General features: G+C 62.6%; 2 protein-coding genes across 5 annotated transcripts; one reads left to right on the top strand and one right to left on the bottom strand.

Annotated features, from left to right (window-relative positions):
- The first annotated feature begins 648 nt into the window (after positions 1-648).
- CISD3 (CDGSH iron sulfur domain 3) lies at positions 649-3528 on the top strand. Its single transcript, XM_002719127.5, has 4 exons — positions 649-780; positions 1065-1100; positions 1625-1744; positions 3137-3528. Exons 1-4 carry the CDS (start codon positions 733-735, stop codon positions 3320-3322), a joined length of 390 nt encoding a protein of 129 aa, XP_002719173.1. The 5' UTR covers positions 649-732; the 3' UTR covers positions 3323-3528.
- Positions 3529-4040: 512 nt separating this feature from the next.
- On the bottom strand, positions 4041-16270 carry PCGF2 (polycomb group ring finger 2). 4 transcript variants are annotated; one of them, XM_051825637.2, is made up of 10 exons: positions 16123-16270; positions 10183-10334; positions 9395-9491; positions 9075-9130; positions 8948-8998; positions 8585-8693; positions 8442-8496; positions 8265-8360; positions 5973-6053; positions 4041-5589 (listed from the first exon to the last, which is right to left on the bottom strand). In XM_051825637.2, exons 1-10 carry the CDS (start codon positions 16134-16136, stop codon positions 5212-5214), a joined length of 1089 nt encoding a protein of 362 aa, XP_051681597.1. In that variant the 5' UTR covers positions 16137-16270; the 3' UTR covers positions 4041-5211. The 4 variants fall into 4 exon arrangements, with proteins under 4 accessions (XP_051681597.1, XP_051681598.1, XP_051681599.1 ...); XM_051825638.2 differs by lacking the exon at positions 16123-16270 and adding an exon at positions 15860-16082; XM_051825639.2 differs by lacking the exon at positions 16123-16270 and adding an exon at positions 15552-15732.
- Positions 16271-18940: the final 2670 nt, after the last annotated feature.

Raw genomic sequence — 18940 nt, 5'->3', positions numbered from 1 at the left:
GACTAGCTTTGTCCTTTTTTTTTTTTTTACATGTTTAAAATTTTTATTTTCATTTTACTTGAAAAGCAGAGATTGAGATAGATCTTCCTTTGGTTGGGCCACTCCCCAGAGGCCGGCAGCAACCAGGGCTGGGCCAGGCCCAAACCAAGAACCCCGAACTTTCTCGGGGCTCCCAGTGGGTAGCAGGGACCCCAGTACTTGGGCCACCACCTGCTACCGCCCGGAGCGCGGCTGGCACGGCCAGAGTGCACGCGTGCGTCCCTAGCGGCGATTTAACCCTGACTGGCTTTAGTGCAGGGAAAGGGGGGTGGGCGGCCAGCGGGGGCAGCCCGGGGTGGGGGGCTCGGGCGGGGGCACGGCCTAGGACACTTCCTTCGGCACCACGAACGCACACGACGCCGGGGTGCGTGTTCAAGCCGCAGAGGCCGGAGCCCCACCCCAGGATCGTAGCCTGCAGGCCGGCCCCGGGTGATGGTGCCCCTCACCGCCGGCTCAGAGCCCTGTCTCGGGCTCCGCGCAGGGAAGCGGCGGTGCCCCGGCGAGGCGCGGGCCGGAAGGCCTGGGCGACAGCTCGGCGCGCCGCCCCGAAGGGGGCGTCAGGGGAGACCGCGCCACACCCGGGGCCCGCAGCCTCTTCCGGGCCGAGACGGCGCGGGGCGGGCCTCGGGGCGGAGGGAGCCGGGAAGGTGACCCGGCGGGGGCGGAGCCGGCGCAGAGCGGCGGAGCACGGCCATGGGCGGCGAGCGGACTTTGCTGCGGCAGGCGGCGCGCGGCGTCTGGGTGAGCCCCCTCCCCACCCCACTTCCTCACCCGCCCCCTCCCCGGCCCGGGACCCCCACCGGGCGCCGGGCTCCTCCCGCGGCGCTCGCCTCGGTGCCCTCGGCTCGGCGCACTGCCCTCAGTAGCCTTCTAAGCGAGCGCCCACCGGGTGTCCGGACCTCCCCAGCAAGTCTCCTCTTGGACCTCTCTTCCGATCCTCTTATTTCTCGCATGGCCCTGTAGCCCTCCTCCTTCCACTGTTTCTGTTGCCAACCACCGACTCGTGATGCCTGCGTGCCTTGCAGATTCTGAGCCCTAGGCGGGACATCTCCTCCTGGCTGGTAAGCACCCCCTCCCTTCAGCCCATTCTCCCCGCAGGCCCCAAACCACCAGTGCAGAAGCCAGGGAATTGGATCCGCAGGGCTGCTTCCCAGTGTCCAGCCCCCAGCGCCTTGCGTCCTGTTCCCTGATGGCTGCAGATGGGTGGGGTGGACCTAAGGGCACAGGGCAGGGAGCCAAGTTTTTGGCAGGCGGGCCAGCAGTGCCTGGCCAACCAAGCTCCAGGTGCAGGTAGTACCTTAGGCTGCCAGGAGCCCGGTCCTCCCTCCCTAGCACCCAGGAGGGAGCCAGGCTCAAGGGAAGGTGGCTGGATCCTAAAACCCGAGTGCCTGGTGGCAGATCTCTGCTCTGAGATCTCGGAGTCCTCAGGTGTCCCGGGGGGAGCATCCTTGCCTGATGGCATCAGATCAGCCTCCTGCAGAGCCTGCCACACCTGGGCCAGTGGGAAACCAGACAAGGCTGTAGGCAGGAAGGTGCTTCCGTGGGCTTTTGCTGACCCTGAGCCCCTCATCTTCCCTGGCCACAGGCCCGATGGTTCCCCAAAGTCCCAGCCAAGCCGGTGGTGGCCCAGAAAACACCCGTCAAGGTGGAGCTAGTGGCCGGGAAGACCTACAGGTGGTGCGTGTGCGGCCGCAGCAAGAAGCAGGTGAGAGACCTCCCACTCCTGGGACGCCTCTGGCTGGGGTCTGCCTGGCGTCCCCTCCCACCCACCACGCTCCTCCCGTTCCCACACATACCCGAGGGACGCTGCCGGGACCGGTGGGCAGTGCCCCAGCAGGGCCCGGGCTCCTTTTTCTTCCTCTGCCCGTTGAAGGGAGCCGGAGAGAGCTCCAACCCGAGCACGGCTTCTCTTAAAGCAGAGCCCCGGCTCTCGGGCCCTGAGCGGCTCACCTGTGTCCTCACTCTCCTGCCTCCTTCCAGGGAGTGTCAGGGCCCAAGGTTCCCAGGCCTCGGACGCCAGCGCTGGGCAGGCTTTGCAGGGCCGCATCTGCTCCCCAAGCTCCGCAGCCTCCCAGCTGCTCCGCACAGCACCCAGCCCTCCTTGCGGTTCACGTGGTGTTCTGGGGTGCCTGCCGCAGCCTGCTGTCTTCTTGGCCTCCTCTCCCTTCTGCCGCAGGAGCCTTGCCTATGTGCTTAGCCTCCGGGCCCCTTTGCTTCCCGAGGAGAGCTCCAAACTGCATTCCTCCAAGCCCACGGCGTGGTGTCAGCAACCCCAGGGTTCGAATCCCAAGGATTTGCTGTGGCCTTGGAGCCAGTCTTCCTGAGCCTGGAGCAGTGCCAAAGGCGTGCCTGCCAATGGCACGCAACCCTGCCGGGGTGTGGTGCACCTGCCTCTCTGCCTCCTGTCCCTTGGGACAGGCTGCTGCTATTCGCACACTTATCTCCCTTTTCTTCCTATCCCACCTTGACCCTGAAGGTAAAGGTGCCTTGGCTCCAGCTTTGCCACTAACTGGGACCTGTTCCATGACCCAGGGTGTCCGAACAGCTAGGGGATGAGCCATGGAGATCCCCCAGCCCCAGGCAGCCAGTGGGCAGTGGGACTTCCCCTTCTGCCCCGCTCCACCCATCTGTTGCCTGGAGCCAGACAATACTGCTCCCATGGCCTTAAAGCGCTGTGATGTACCCACGTGCTCTCCAAGCCACAGAAGTTTTTACCCCGGGATCATGGGGGAAGGGAATGGATCCCATGAACCAGCAGAGGCTCCACTGTTCATGGAAAAAGACACAGACCTTAAATGTGAACTCTGCTTGTGCCTGCGGTCTCACTGCTGGGAGGACTCCTGCTTCCTGAGCTCTTACTGTCGCCAAAGTGCATAATGACCTAACGACCGACCGACCGCTGTTTAGTTTATTTCCTCCTGACTGCTCTGCCGCCCCTCCCCCACCTCACTGCACCCAGAAGAGTTCTGAGAGGGAGATCAGTGAACCCAGGCGGCCCCTGCCACGGTGCTCGGCTTCTCTGGGCTCTTCCACACCCGCCCCGTCCCATCCCAGCAGGTTGGGTCAGGTCTCTGACGCCATCTTTTTCCCCCACCAGCCCTTCTGTGATGGCTCCCACTTCTTCCAACGCACTGGCCTGTCCCCACTCAAGTTCAAGGCCCAGGAGACCCGCATGGTGGCCCTCTGTTCCTGCAAGGCCACCCAGAAGCCCCCATACTGCGATGGAACCCACAGGAGTGAGCAGGTGCAGAAGGCGGAACTGGGCTCCCCGCTGAGCGGGTAGCTGCTGCTCAGCCCTGGGGGCCTCAGTGTAAGGCTCTTCGAGGGGGACTCCAGCAAGGATCATTCAGGGACCCTCAGGCCGCCAGCTGGCTCACGGAGGAAATGTCCCCTGTCCCCCTAGGTCTGTAGCCTGGGCAGCCGGGAGTGGGCTCACAGTTTGTTGTCTGCTGGCCTAGAGGATGGCATTAAATGAGTGTGCCCACCCGAGCAGTGGTGTTGTGATCACAGGCACGAGGCACGTGCCTCCTGCTTCAGGTGCTTCTAAAAATGTTTATTTTCATCTGCTTGGAAGGCAGAGCAACACAGGGGGAGAGAGGTCTTCCGTCCACTGTCACTCCGCACATGCCTGTAACAGCTGGGGCTGGGCCAGGCAGAGGCCAGGAGCCAGGAGCTCCACCCGTCTCACACGTGGGTGCAGGGGCCCAAGCACTTAGCCATCTTCTGCCGCCCCCAGGTGCATTAACAGGGAGCTGGATCAGAAGTGCCATAGCTGGGATGCTGATTCGAACCAGCGCTCCAGGACAGGATGCCCACGGCCTTAACCTGCTCTGCCACAATGCCAGCCCCCTTCCCCACACTGTGAGCTGTGTGGGCTGAGGGCACCTGACTGGCCACAGGGAGGACAGCTGAGGTTCACTCCATACAGCCACCAAGGCAGGCTGAGCCCAGAGACAGGCTGTGGGGCCCACCCCCTGTCCCCCACCAAGAACTACAGGCTCTACAGAGTATGCAGCATTTATTACAAAGCCAGGAGATACAAATGTCCCAGGGCAGAGGAGGGTACAGTCACAAGCCCTCAGACACAGGACACGGTGCAAACACAGACAAGCCCACTGGGGGCCCCAGCCGCACACACAGGCCGGGGTGGGCTTGGGCCTTGCTCCTCCCCTCCTCGAGATATCTGTACATTTCCAGGTGGGGAACCGCTAGGGCCGCCCCTAGGGCCTGGGCTGGCAGCTTTCTCCCACCTTGTGCTTCTCGATGCTTCTGCCCCAGTCTCCTGCCTTGGCCTCTGCTGTGGGTGGGGAGGGGGCTGGAGGGCTGCTCGCCTTGGGTGAAGTCTGGGGTCTGTGCTTATCTGAGGCTAACACCAGCCCCACCCTGCACTCTGGGCCCCCAGCCCTCCTAGTGCGGGGTCCTGGGCGAGGGAGGTGCGGGCTGAGGCCTCCGGGCCTGAACATCTCTCACACGATACTGATGCCAAGGCCACACACGCAGGGGTTGGAGGGAGAGGCAGAACTGTCTGTTCTCTGCACAAAGTTTCCACTGCCAGAGGAGGAGGTGAGGGAGACGCCATCTCCACTGCCCACTTGCTCCTCAGAACCAGGGGCCAGCTGCACCTGGGAAAGGCACTGAGCAATTCTGTGGACATTCAACACGGGGGGCTGGGGCGGGGCGGGGTGGGGCGGGGTGGGGTGGGGTGGCGGCCCAGGCGGGAGGGAGGCAGGGCAGGCCCCACCACACAGCCAGTCAGAGTGTGCCTAAAGCTTTGGGGGCTGCAGGGGGAATCCACCACACCCCCATCTGCCTTGGGAAACAGTGGGTAGGGGGCATCCCTTGACTGGGGCTCCTGGGGGCCACCTCCAGCACCCCCTAAATGAGCAGGGCAGATCAGAGACCCCCTAAAATGAATAGCCTATGCCCCCCACCACACACACACATACGGTTTGTTTCCTGTGGCATTTAAATTAATCTGGTTGGTCCATAGAAAATAAGTATGTATATTTGGGTTTTCCTATGTACATATATATATAGATTTATTTATAAAACCCGCCCCTCACCTCTATGGTGGAAGGAGCTGGGGAAAGTAGAAGAGATGGAAAAAAGGGCCCAGAAAAAGTGGAGGGAATGGAGAGGCATGGCTAGAAAGGAGGGAGAGGGTCCCTTTCCTCAAGTTAAGGGGGGCACAGGAGCTCCGTTGACAGTCATCTTGCGCCCCCTGCTGGTGGAGGAAGGGGCCTGCAGGCAGTTCGAGGTGCCCCCGTTGGCAGCTGCGGCGGCCCCACTGGCAGCCGATGGGGGAGTAGGGGAGGTAGGGTGGGTGGCCGGGGGGCCGTGGGCGCTGGGAGAGCCATGGGAGGGAGTGGCTGGGCTGGGCAGGGAGGAGGAGGTGGCTGGCAGGGTGGCAGGGCTGGGAGCCTTGTCGCTGACTGACTCACACTCGGATGCCCCGCTGGTATTGGTGCCCTCGGAGGGCGTGGGCGCCGAGGGCAGGGTGAGCCGCTTGCAGGCCGGCTGGACACGGTACTTGAGGGGCAGCGGGCCGTTCTGCGGGGAGAGAGGCGGGGGAGGATCAGGCGAAGCCTCCCAGCTCCAGCCCACAGCGGCCAGAGCGGAGAAGAGGGGTGGGCGAGAGCTTGGGGAGAGACAAAGGCAGCAGGGCCACAGACAGAACAGGGGCTGGGCAAGCAAGACTGTCTCCTTGGCTGCCACCAGACCCCATTTCTCACGCCAGTCAGCGCTCAGGATCTGCCCAAGGAGCCGTCTGCCCGTCTCGGGGACAGGTCATCAGTGAGGTGCAGGAACGACCTGGTGTGGCAGGGCCAGGGGCGCACTGGCTGGGGAGGAGGTGGCCCATGGTGTCCCTCTGGCTACAGCCCCGTGCCAGGCCCTGCAGGGGTGGCCGCCCTGCCCCACCCTGCCCGGCTCACCCGCCGCCATGGGTAGATGTAGGCGATATCCATGAGCGTGTAGTATTCCTTCAGTGGCTCGTCCTCGTATAAAACCTCCACCTGGGGGACGGGAGGGGATGAGCCGTGAGCCCAGCCCAGCCCGAGCCGACTGGCAGAGCGGTCCCGCTGTGAGTCTGGGGGTGAGAGGTGGGGGTTTCACGGCAGATTTCACTTCCCTATCAGAACCATCCCGGCCGGTACCACGGCTCACTAGGCTAATCCTCCACCTGCGGTGCCGGCACACCGGGTTCTAGTCCCGGTTGGGGTGCCAGATTCTGTCCCGGTTGCTCCTCTTCCAGTTCAGCTCTCTGCTGTGGCCTGGGAAGGCAGTGGAGGATGGCTCAAGTGTTTGGGCCCTGCACCCACATGGGAGACCAGGAGGAAGCACCTGGCTCCTGGCTTCAGTTCAGCACAGTGCCGGCCATAGCAGCCATTTGGGGAGTGAACCAACGGAAAAGAAGACCTTTCTCTCTCTCTCTCCCACTGTCTAACTCTGCCTGTCAAAAAAAAAAAAAAGAACCGTTCCGTCCCAGCATAGCTACTGACCACCACGTGGGGAGGGGTCTGAGTAGGAGACCCCCACTGCTGACTGCCCCGCTGCCATTCAGCTGTCTGGGCCGTCACCTCTGGCTACACAGTGCAGTCACCCAGGGACCTTTTAAACACACGATGCCCTGGCTGGTGTTTTTGGCCTAGCAGTTAAGATGCCCGTGTCCCACACTGTAATACGAGTTGTTGATTCCTGGCTCCAGCTTCCTGCTAATGCAGACCCTGGGAGGCAGCTGTGACAATGGAGTAATTGGGTTCCCACCTGGATGTGGTTCCCAGCTCTCGGCCTGGCCCAGCCCCTGCTATTATGGGCATTTGAGGAGTGAACCAGCAGAGAGGAGCTCTGTTTCTCTGTCTCTCGAATAAATAAGTTTAAAAAGAAATATGGGCCAGCACCGTGGCGTAGCAAGTAAAGCCACCATCTGCAGTGCCAGCATCCCATATGGGCGCTGGTTCGAGACCCAGCTGCTCTACTTCCAATCCTGCACTTCCGATGCTATGGCCTGGGAAAGCAGTAGAAGATGGCCCAAGCTCTTGGGCCCCTGCACCCACGTGGGAGACCCGGAAGAAGCTCCTGGCTCCGGATCAGCCCAGCTCCGGCCATTGTGGCCATCTGGGGAGTGAACCAGCAAATGGAACACCTCTCTCTGCCTCTGCCTCCCTGTAACTCTGCCTTATAAACTGATAAAACTTAAGGAAAAAAAAAAAATACGGCCGTTCCTCTCTTACCCCTAGAGGTTCTGATTTAACTAGTGAGATGTGAGGTCATTCACAGGATTCCTTTCTTTTTTTTTTTTTTTTTTTTGACAGGCAGAGTGGACAGTGAGAGAGAGAGACAGAGAGAAAGGTCTTCCTTTGCCGTTGGTTCACCCTCCAATGGCCGCTGCAGCCGGCGCACTGCGCTGATCCGAAGCCAGGAGCCAGGTACTTATCCTGGTCTCCCATGGGGTGCAGGGCCCAAGGAGTTGGGCCATCCTCCACTGCACTCCCTGACCACAGCAGAGAGCTGGCCTGGAAGGAGGCAACCGGGACAGAATCCGGCGCCCCAACCGGGACTAGAACCCGGTGTGCCAGCACCGCAAGGCGGAGGATTAGCCTAGTGAGCCGCGGACTAGAACCCGGTGTGCCAGCACCGCAAGGCGGAGGATTAGCCTAGTGAGCCGCGGCGCTGGCCATTTCCTTTCTTTTTGGAAGGCAGAGACAGAGGTAGAGGTAGGGATATCTTCGTCTGCTCATTCACTCCCCAAATGTCCATAACAGCTGGGGCTGGCCAGGCTGAAGACAGGAGCCCCGAGCTCCATCTGGTCTCCCACATGGGTGGCAGGGACCCACGTCCTTGAACCTGCTGCCTCCCCTGTGCCACAATGCTGGGCCTGACATGTGCTGTTTAAATGCATCTGCCCTGGCCTGTGGCCCATGGCCGGTGGCCCGTGGGCATCTGCTGAGGAAGGCTCAAGCTACTGTCTGCACTCAGCTCCACCCAGCTCGGCAAAGGACACCCATGTACGCACTCCCATCTGGGGACTGACTCCTGGGGCTTCTGCGGGATTTCAAGCCTCCTGGGCCCAAGGCAGCACACACACGCCTGCCACGGTTCTGAGTGTGCACCCACACCGGCTCCTGTCCCAGGCACTTCCGCACGTGGGCTTCGACAGCACAGACCCGCCCTCATGTGGGTTCAGGGGCACACTCGGGCCAACCCGCGCCCGCGCACACACACACCTTGTACTTGCTCGGCACGTCCATCTTGTTGCGGAGGAACTTGGCGAGATGCATGACCGTCATGGCTGCCGGGCACCGCAGGAAGCGCACCCCCGTCTGCTGGGGCAGAGGCGCCGTGGGGTGGGGTCTGCCCGGGCCGCCTCCCCGGGCCCACCCTGGGCCCACCCCGGCACTCACCTTCTCCTTGTCCCCGTCCCCGTTCTCCACGGGGCCCTTCTTCTCCTCTCGGTCCCTGAGGGAGGAGAAGGCACAAAGCTAGGAAGACCCCGGGGCAGGCAGGGCCCCTCCCAGGGGAAGGGCTGGGCCCGGGCGGGACTTGCCTGCCCCCTTCGTAGAACTCGATGGACAGGCTGACGATCTCGTCGTCGCTCAGAGCGCCTTTCTCCTGCTCCAGGACCTCGCCGCGGTCCTCGTTGGAGCCGTTGGGGACTGCGAAAGGGGGGAGCTCAGAGGAGCACGGCCAAGGCCCCGGGGGTCGTGTGGATCAGAGAGGTGAGCCCGGCTGCCCGCGGGGAGGCGGCAGCCACGGAGGGCGAGTGGGCCGCGCATGCGCGGCACTTGCGCGCCCGCACACTCACCCTCTGTCAGCGGGTACGCGCGCCCGCACACTCACCCTCTGTCAGCGGGTACGCGCGCCCGCACACTCACCCTCTGTCAGCGGGTACGCGCGCCCGCACACTCACCCTCTGTCAGCGGGTACGCCGCATAGAAGTCCCGTCGTCGCTTCATCTCATCTGCAAGCAGAAGTGGGTGAGAGGGCAGCCGGCTGGGGGCGGGCCGGTGGGCAGGAGGAGGAAGGGACACAGATACCTTTAAAAAGCCCGGGGACCAACTTGTAGACAATGTCTTGGAGGGTTTTGTCAGACCTGGGAAGAATGGACAGGGACCTGTCAGCGGCCGCCTCCCCGACCCTCCCCAGCCCCTTCGCGAGACCCAGCGCCCAGGTGTGGGGGTCCCTGCAGCTCCGGCCTGTTCCCCTCTACGATTTCTCAGTCCACCACAGCTCGATGCTCCTGGAGGCAGGTGAGGGGCCCGCATCTACACCTGTGCTACCACTGCAGGAGGCTGGGAAGGGTGTGGGGACGGAGAGACGCCAGCCCGGAGGACGGCTGGGCCAGGGGTGTGCCCACCTGATGCTCAGCAGAGGCCGGGTCTTGTGGACCTGCACGTCACACATGGGGCAGTATTTGTTGGTCTCCAGGTAGCGCACGATGCAAGTTTTGCAGACTTGGGTTGGGGGGCGGGGTGGAGAGAGAGGAGAGTCAGAAACCCTAGCCGAGGGGACGATGCTATCACGCAGCGGGTTAAAGGCCCGGCCTGCGGTGCGGGCATCCTATATGGGCACTGGTTGGAGCCCCGGCTGCTCACTGGTGATCCAGCTCCCTGATAATGCACCCGGGAAGGCAGTAGAAGATGGCCCAAGTGCTTGGGCCCCTGCACCTGCATGGGAGACCCGGAAGAAGCTCCTGGCTCCTGGCTTCGGTTCAGCTCAGCTCCAGCCGTTGTGGCCATTTGGGGAGGGAACCAGCGGATGGAAGACCTCTCTGTCTCTGCCTCTCTCCCTGTAATGCTTTCACTGACATTGCAGTGATGTGTGTTTTGTACACCTGGCAGCTGCCTCTTACACAACCTTGGGAGAAGGTGGATCTGTGTGTGTGTGTGCGTGCCAGACAGGCCAGTGGTATCTTGTGCAACCATAAAACAAGCCCCAAAGCCCAAAACCCCCTGAGTGCAGAAGTGCAAAGCAAGAGCCAACCCACAAGGCTGCTCCACAGGTCCCCAAGCCCACAGTGCAAACCACCTGCAGAGGGCGTGACTCAGCCGGAGTCCAGAGCACGGGGCCTTCACTGCGCCCGTCACCCCCCCGCAGCAGCCCATCTGTGGCCCAGGCCCTCCCTGGGAGACCCGGGCCGCTCACAGGAATGCAGGCACTCCACGATGGTGGTGGCGTCGATGAAGTACCCCCCACACAGGGCACACATGAGGTGAGGGTTCAGCTCCGTGATTTTGATGCGTGTGGTCCGATGCATGATGCCGGGGTCAGGGGTGGGGGGACCCGGGAGTGTCACCCTGGGAAACAGGAGTGGAATCAGAAACCCACAGACCCAGCTGCTCCTCCGAGCCCCACCCACCCGGTGCAGCAGCCTCTGTCCATGCCCTGGGTCCCTCTCTGCTTTCAGGGTGGGGAGTGTGCGCACATGGCTGGTTCCCTCTGGCCTTCTGGGTTCACAGGGTGCCAGGGGCTCTGGAGAGTCCTGCAAACTTGAGCAACAAGGGCATGTTCTATCTCAACAGTAGCAAGAAAGACTGAAGTTAGACCATAGGAAGAACTACTCAACTTTCCAGAGGAGGTGGGGAGGCAGGCAAATGGACAGGAACAGAGCTTTATTTATTTATTTATTTTTAATTTATTTGACAGGCAGAGTTAGACAGTGAGAGAGAGACACACAGAGAAAGGTCTTCCGCCAGGTTCTAGTCCCGGTTGCTCCTCTTCCAGTCCAGCTCTCTGCTGTGGCCCAGAAAGGCAGTGGAAGAGCCCAAGTGTTTGGGCCCCTGCACCAGCATGGGAGACCAGGAAGAAGCTCCTGGCTTCGGATCGGCATAGTTCCAGCCGTAGTGGCCATTTGGGGGGGTGAACCAGCGGATAGAAGATCTCTTTTTCTCTCTCTTTCTCTGTAACTCTTCCTTTCAAGTAAATAAAAAAAAATCTTAAAAAAAAAAAAAAAAAAACTCCCCAGTCCCAATCCACCTTCACTTAAGTACTCAGACATAAGAAGCATCAGGAGCTACACTTAGATAAACATACAACTGCCCTGAACTCCACCACCAAGGAATACAAGGGAGGAAGCATAAATTAGCCCCATAGCCCGGTGCAAGGCCTCAGACTCAGTCCCTCCGCTCCATCCACGCCTCCTCCAGGAAGCCTCCCTGCACACCTCATGGGCTCAGGCTGCCCTAAGCTTGCAGTCAGCGCCTGTTACTTGTCCTCTGGCTCCGTGGCCAGCATAGGCCCCAGAGCGCCCCAGAAACCCACTGGTTTCCCTGCCTGAGACCCAGGAATGAGGATGGGATCACGTAGCTCCAGCCCGATCCCCAGCTCAGACCTGGCTCTGTGGGCAATGGTGGTCAAGGAGCCAGTGGGGGGGTGCAGGAACCCCTCCCAGCTCTGCCCCAACGACAGCATGCTGCGCAGGTGCCCATGGGCACACGTTGTTCCATGCACAGGCAGACACCTCCTCCATGGGCACTGCCACTCTTCCCCGTCTCTGCCTGCCGACACCTCTACCACCTGTCTGTGGGCTGGCAGTGAGACCACAGGCTCTCAGAGATGCCTACCGATGCCAAGCAGAAAGCCCTCTGTCTGCAGCTCAGCCAAGCACCCAGCCAGGCCCTGCCGTGGCCCAGAGAGGCCAGCCTAAGCCCAGCCCTGGATTGGCTGCGGCGCCTGCTTCTCGGTCCCTTGATCAAACCTGCACCTGGAAGGGAGGGCTCCTCCCTCCTTCCTTTTCCTGGAGTAAAAGCCAGGGGCGGGGTTGGGAGGGTGGCCAAGCGCCAAGAGCTCCTTTACAACATCCTCGCACCCTTCTCTCCCTTCCAGAGGATTTCTAAAGCCACCACCCTGGGTTTTCTAGGACAAGAAATTCACAGCCGGGATCAGCAGTTTCTATAGAGACCCCAGGATGAGCCTGGCCAGGGCCCAAGCAGCCAACAGAGGCCCAGGGCACCTGGCCAGAGACAGAGACACAAAGGCCACACGTGGGAGGGACACCAAGCTGCAGGGCAGACACGCGGGGAACAGGTGGGTCCAAGGGCAAACCCAGAGCCCTGACAGGGAGGCAGTGACCCCGCGGCCGGGGCCCTGCCTAGGGTGGCCTCAGCTGGCCCTCCATGCACGGGTCCCCCTTCACAATCACGCAGAAGGCTGCTGGCTACTCTGCTGTTTGGTCGTTGCCATGGTAACCCTGTCCCTGGCAAGATGCCCAAATATCATTACAACCATCCAGTGGAGAGGACGCACTCCAAGCGGCTGTGTCTTGGCGTGGGGAACAGCCAGCAGCTGTGTACGTGCCGTCTGGGCCGCCAAAGACACTTCCTGTGACTGCATGTCCCTGTGCCTGTGTCCAGGAGTACCCGTGTATGCGGGCACGCACAAGCCAGAAGCAAACAGCGCTGGGGTCTGACCACACTGGCGTCCAGGTTGCTGGGCACACACCTCACACCCCATCTCCTCCTCTCTGCCGCCCTCTCGCACACATGCACACGTGCACACAGGTGCACAAAGACACACAACACAGGCTCGCCACGCCGCCATGGGCACCTCGTTCACACACCCGCTGTGTTTTCCAGAGCAGACACTTGCTCCTAAGGGCCACCCACACGGGAGGCCCACCCCACACCTGGCCACACCCTCACCCTCTCCTTCCCCAGGAAGGAGGGTAAAGGGACAAAAGAGCCTGGTGTTTATTGAATGAAATGCTCCTCTTCCACCCCTGTTCCCTCCCTCATCCTTAGGGGCCTCTGAACCTCACCTCTGGGGCTGGGGGTGGGGAGAAGCACTGATTGGCTCCTCACCTGATCGCCATGGTTACCTGCAGGGCCCTGCCAGCAGGTGCCAAGAGCAACTGTAAACAGGAGCTCCATTTCCCCAGAGCACCCCCTCCCCATCTCCCTCACCCCTGGAGCACTGGGGGAGAACCTTCTTGGCACCCAGTTCCTGCCTAGCTGCAACCGGCTGGGGTGTTGTGGGAAAGAGAGGACTGAGTGACAGAGAAGAGGCTAGGAGATAGGAGAGAGGCAGACACCAGGAAGCAGAAAGGGAGCCCGGGGCTGCTGGGAAGTGGTCTCCTTGGAGCTGGCAGAGGCCCACCCCGGGTACACCCCCAGTGGACCCGAGCTGTCTCCACCCCCGGAGAGCATCCTCACCTCCACCAGGGGCCACCCTTCCCTGTCTTCTGCCTCCAGCCATTGTCACACCTAGGGCCCCTGCAGCCCCACCTCTGGCTCCAGGGGCAGGAAAGGAGGCTTGATTCACACCCAGCACCCCCTCCCGACTCCCCTTGCCACCCAAGCCTGGCAGTTGCCTTTCCCTATCCTCAGAGCTCCCTCCTGATGGAGACCACTGCACCTCTCCATTCTAGCCAGCCTCTTCCAGTTAGGCCTCTGCCCGCCAGAGACAGAGCTGCTCGGATGGCCCAGTGCTCCCCTCTGCTCCCGCCCTACCTGCCCCTCCACGCCCCCACCCGACAGTCTCCAGGCCCTGGAGGTCACATCTTAGGTCTAGAATTGCCCCGGGGGTGGGGGGCGAGCTTAGGAAACACCTTGCCCAGGCCTCTCCTTCCACAGACTCAGAGAGCCATGGCTTGTCCAAGCTCACACAGCAAACCAGTAGCAGTCCTGGGACAAGGAACTGTCCAGCCAGGTGGGAGGGTGGGAGGGCAGCCAGCCACCCAGAGCGGAAGACACACAGTAGCCTTCTGTGGGAGTGGGGGGTCCAAACACGGCCATCTCACCTGGAAGCAGGAAGAGGGGCCAAGGCTGCTCACCATACCCCACTTCCCCCGGACAGCTGGGGAGACTGAGGCCGTGTGAAAGCCCCTGAGCCAGTGTGGTGGCAAGCCTCAGACCCTGGCCCGACTCCGAGCCTCCCCAGCGGCACGGGCCCTGGGGGGGGGGGGTGGCGGGGGTGTGCCTGGGGCCTCTCAGCTTTCCCTCATTCTGGATGTGGCACACACACGCCTGGGCCCCCCGAAGCTGCTCCCTGAAGCACTTCTCAGCCACTTAAGATCAAATAAAGACAACAACCCCCCAAATACACACACACACACACACACACACATGCAGAACCAGACACACCCCCTCCATCTCTCACAAAACACACAAGGCCAGACAGACCCGCCACAACACACACACACACACACATACACATACACACATAAACGCCAGACAGACAGTTGGCTAGAAACACAGGGCTGGACACACCCCACCATACGCACAGCCAGGCCTGAGCGAGGCCGTCCCCACTCACCCCGTCTTGAAGCACACATCCTGACATCCCTGCCTGAGAGCAGAGCTGCAGACACACCAACCTTTTGTGCATCCCTGGTCCAAGTAAGCAGCTCGGCTCCCAACCTCCGCCCGGGGGCCGGGGGCTGGAGGACTGCAGCCAGCACCTGACCTCCACAAAGAAGCAACCTCTCTTCCTGTCCGGGCTGTCCATCCCCATGGCAACAGCGCCATCAACCAAGATCTCCAGGCAAGAGTCCTCCTGCCTGCCCACCCCTCAAAGACTTCAACTTGAACCCTACAAGCTACACATGGTCTGAGCCCTGGGGTCTGTTCCCTGTCTCATTCCAAAGACAGCGTCTAAGGCCTCCACCCTCGACCCTAAAGCAAGGGAACCCTTGGCAAAACCTCCCCCCACCATAAAGCCGCAACAGAGCGGGCTTTATGCGCCTTGCCGGAGTGAGGACCCTTCGGAACACACTGGAGCCGGGAGCCGGGAGGAAATCACTCCCAAGCACAGCCACAAACTGCAAGAGGCCCAGCGTAGGAGGCGTCAGGACAGCAGAGGCAAGGGAGCCCGGGGGGAGACCGAGGCAGCGGTGGGGCACAGGCCGCGGGGAGCGCCGGGTAACCTCAGTGTTGGTAGGCAAATCCACCTCCCCTAGGGCGCCGCCCCCCCCCCCGCCCCCAAGCCCACCCGAGCAATCCTGGGCAGATGGGGCCGCGGGGGGTGGCGGAGAGGGAGGGGCGAGGGTGACGGCGCGCCTGGGGTCCCAGGGCTTGCTCCCCGGTGGGCAAGGGGCCGTCAGACCCCTCGCGCCTCGGCAGGCAGGCACCGCTGTGTAAGTCTACACCCTCCTCCCGGGCTCCCCTGGGAGCCTGGGTCCAGGGCTCAGGGACCCCAGTTACCGAGTGGCCACTCCCACCTTCCCCCGAGCCAAACTTTCGGCGGGGCCCGAGGCGGGGTGTTCGGTGGAGAGCGGTCCGCGGGGGGCGGGGCGCCCTGGGCTGGGACGGGGCAGAGGGACCGGCGGGAAGGGCGCCCTCCACCGTCTTCGGGCGGCCCGGGCGCACGTCCACCTCCTCCCGGCCTTACGTCCTCGCGCGCCCGCGGTACCCCAGTGCCCCTGGGGGGAGCGACCCCTGCCCAGACCTAAAAGGGTTGCTCAGGTAGAGCCAGCGGCTGCTCTGGCTCGTGGGGGAACCGGGGAGGGCGGGCGGAGATCCAGCCCAGCGCGCACCCCCGAAAGCCCTCATGGCCGCCCGGACCCTCCTCCTCGCTACCTCGGGAGCAGGGGCTGCCAGGGGGCTGCTGCACAAAGAGGTGGTGGTCGGAGGGAGACGCCAAATCGTTAAAGGGGGAATCCGCTTCGGCCATCTTGGAAGGGAGGAAGGGGAAAAAGGGACAGAAAAAAGGGAGAGGCGGACGGGGCAGCCAGGGTAGGGGCGGCGGGGGGAGCGCGAGCAGCGGGCCAGGCTCGCAGCCCCCCTCCCGCAGGGGTTCGCAAAGAGGGTGGGCCGGCCCGCATCCCACTCCCCATTTGGTCACAGGGCAAGGGAAGCGAGGGAAGGGGGGGATCGCGTCCACTTACCTGGGTTCGGGGTCCGGTGGGTCTCGGGGAGGGGGGGATGGGAGGGAGGGAGGGAGGGGAGGGGAGGGGGCCGCGGCGTGTCGCTCGCTCGGGCGGCGGGAGGGGAGAAAGCTACGGTAAGAAAGGAGTTTGTGAAAGAGGCTTGGGGTGGGAGGGAGAGAGGGGAGGGGAGGGGACGGAGGGGGAGGGGACGGCCCAGAGTTGGGGGGGAGACAAAATGGCTTTTTTCCTCCAGACAAGAGTAGGTCCCGCCCACTACTCACCCACGTGACCTCATTCCTTCAGGGTGTTTGCGGAGGGGGGGCTAGCGCGAATGCTCCCCCACGGGGTGCTGGGCCCCCCCAAACACGGACAAGACCCCTCATTCCCAAACAGCCCCTGTGACCCTGGACCCTCCGTAATTAACCCCTCCCCCAAAATACGTGCGTCCCCACCCCCCGCTGACCCTACGCTCCCCACCCCTAGCTGGGGTGCCTGGAAAATGCTGATGAGGCCGGGGCCGGAACGTGGCTCGCGGCCCCCGCCTCGGTGTCGGCCAGAGGGCGCCGGGCTCCGGCGGGGGCCGCGACACCTCCAGCCAGGCGTCCGGCCTGGGTTCATTCACTCCGAGGGACACCGTCTTGAAATTAATAACCGCGTCTGAGAGCAAGCGACCGGAGCGCGTGTCCGCCCCGCGCCCTGCCCCTTTCGGTCGCTGCACCCCGGGACCCCAGCCGGGGCTCCGTCTGCCGGGGTGGAGGCCCCGCGCACCGGGCGTGCTCGCGCGGAGAGCCGGACGCAGCTCGGGGCGGGGAGAACAGAAGACGGGGACGTGGTTCTGGGACACGATCACGCCGCCGAATGCAAGAGGCCAGGAGGGACCCAGAAGCGGGCCCGCGCTTTTCCCCCCATTCTTGCGCGATGCCCGCAATTTGCGCTCGCGCTCTGCGCTCGGCGCGGTTCGTGCGCGTCGTTCGCGGCCGCGGCGGGAGGAGCCGGACAAGCGCCTAGGCGGCTCGGGCCAGCAGCCTCCCTGATCGTGGCTCCCGGCTCCACCCAGCCCTTGGGCTCAGGTCCCCAGGGGCCCCGTCCGGGGGTGGGGGAGAGCGCGATGCGGTGAGGCTGGCGCCGGGGCAGCGAATCGATCCTGCGTGACGGCGACGGCCGTGGGCCTCATTAGCAGGTCTATCCGCCCACCCGTCATTCGCGATTGGTTAGGGGTGGCCACCATGTCCGTCGCTCCGGAGAGCCGGGCTATCCCGCCAGAAGCGCCATGGAGCGCCCTGACGGTGGGTGGCTCCAGCTAGGAAATTAAGAAATGAATCTTCGCCAAATCTCCGATCTCTCGCCGCCAAGGCAGCCCCGAAGCTGGGGCCCCCGGGCTGGCTGCTTCCACCCTCTGGATGGCGACCGGGAGACCCACGTACCCTGGCCGCCAAGTGACCCCAGCGTCGGCCTCCAGCTCGCACCGGCTGGGGTGGGGGCAGGGAAGAGGAGGAAAGGCGAGGGAGATTTCCGCCCAGGAGGTGGTCGCTGGGCCGGCTGGGGGGAGGGCCCCTGGAAGACCAGCTCACCTGCTCCCCAGACTCTGCGAGGGGAGACCGCGAGTTCACTGGTCCCTGTGCAAAGGGAGCTCTTGCCATGGGCACACCCACTGTCCCCAGGGCAAGTGTGTCGCTGGCGTCCAGGTCTCTGTCCGGGAAGACTCGGACATCTGCTCACCCTGTGGGGAGGGGAGCTCGGCGGGGAGTCCAGGTCCTGGGACTCCCTTCGGGCTGGAAGACCCCCAGGAAGAGAAACCTGTGAAGGTTCTGCAGAGATCTGGGTCCCATGCCCCATCCCACCGGCATCCAGGAGATGCACCTCGAGGGGACAGCAGTTAGTGGACAGGGGACTTCCTCCACATCCCCTCTGCCCAGCCCCAACCCGCGTTAATCCTGGAGGGCTGTGGGAAAGGGCCATCAATCTAAGTGATCCCTACAGCAAGCAGCTAGAGAAAAGGACCATGCGAAAGACCCCACTAGACCGAAATACCAATTTGATGATTTCCATCCCAAACCAGGAGCAGTTTTCACACCCCTGGCCTTTGGGGTTATCAGAACCTTTTGACACAGCTGCTGGGAAGTCTGCCGATGTCCCAGAGGCGCCTGTCCTGTGCCAGCCTGGAACACTGCGCTTTGGCATTCACACCCGTAGTTCCCACAGTCCCCGGTGTCCCTCCAGGCTCGTCCCCACAAGGGTGTGAGTGGAGCTTAGGGGTAGGTGAGCATCCAGAGGAGGCTTCCTTGCAGCGGAATCTGGAGAGGTCCAGCCTTGTGAGAAGAATCCTCTCCCTCTGTGGACGCCAGGAGGCCGGGCGCCCTCTCCACCCTGTGTCCCCGTCTCCTGGCTGACCACTCGGAAGCCCCTGTGTCCACCATCAACTAGAGAGCCCCCAGAGGGCAGGACCCGGGGATTCTATTTCTGGTGCCTGCCAAAAGCCAGAGACTGAGAGTAGGATTCCTTCCAAAAGGGTAACAATGGCAGGAGGGCGGGGCGGCTCCTCGTGCCTCAGCGGCGTCCTCCACCTTTGCTTTCTCCCTCTCTCCGAAGGAATGTCCTTTGTCCCTCTCTATGTCTACTGCCCCTTGCTGTGAATTTCTAGAGAAACTTGTGGCTGGTTTCCTTTCCCTCATTAAACGCTGTCCTCGCTCCACTTCGGGGGTGCTCCCGCAGTGCCCCCTCGCCTTGCACCCCTCATCACTGCCTTCCCCCTCTCTCACCTTTGTTTCTACCTCCCCCAGGTGGTGTCTGCCCTCCCCCTCTTTCCCTCCCCGCTGCAGTATTTCCAGACTGTAGCATCGATTGAGGCTTCGATGGAAAACTGTCCGGCCTCCCCCGCAAATACATTCTTGATCCGACGACAAATGCCTCCCGAAACGTGGTGGCCCACAGGACAAAACCTGCCGTAGGCTTCTCCGCGACCAGCTTGGGAGCCGCGTGCTGGGCAGCCGGTGACCGGCCGCGGAAATGAACCCATCAAAGGTGCAGAACAACGGATCTTCAACCACAGCGATCCGCTGAATAGAGAGACTGCCGCCTTGTCGTCTCAATAATGAAATG

Source organism: Oryctolagus cuniculus, chromosome 17 (genome assembly GCF_964237555.1).
Source record: "Oryctolagus cuniculus chromosome 17, mOryCun1.1, whole genome shotgun sequence".
NCBI lineage: Eukaryota > Metazoa > Chordata > Mammalia > Lagomorpha > Leporidae > Oryctolagus > Oryctolagus cuniculus.
The sequence above is the reverse complement of the archived record's forward strand: the minus strand, read 5'-3'. Positions and strand labels throughout refer to the sequence as shown.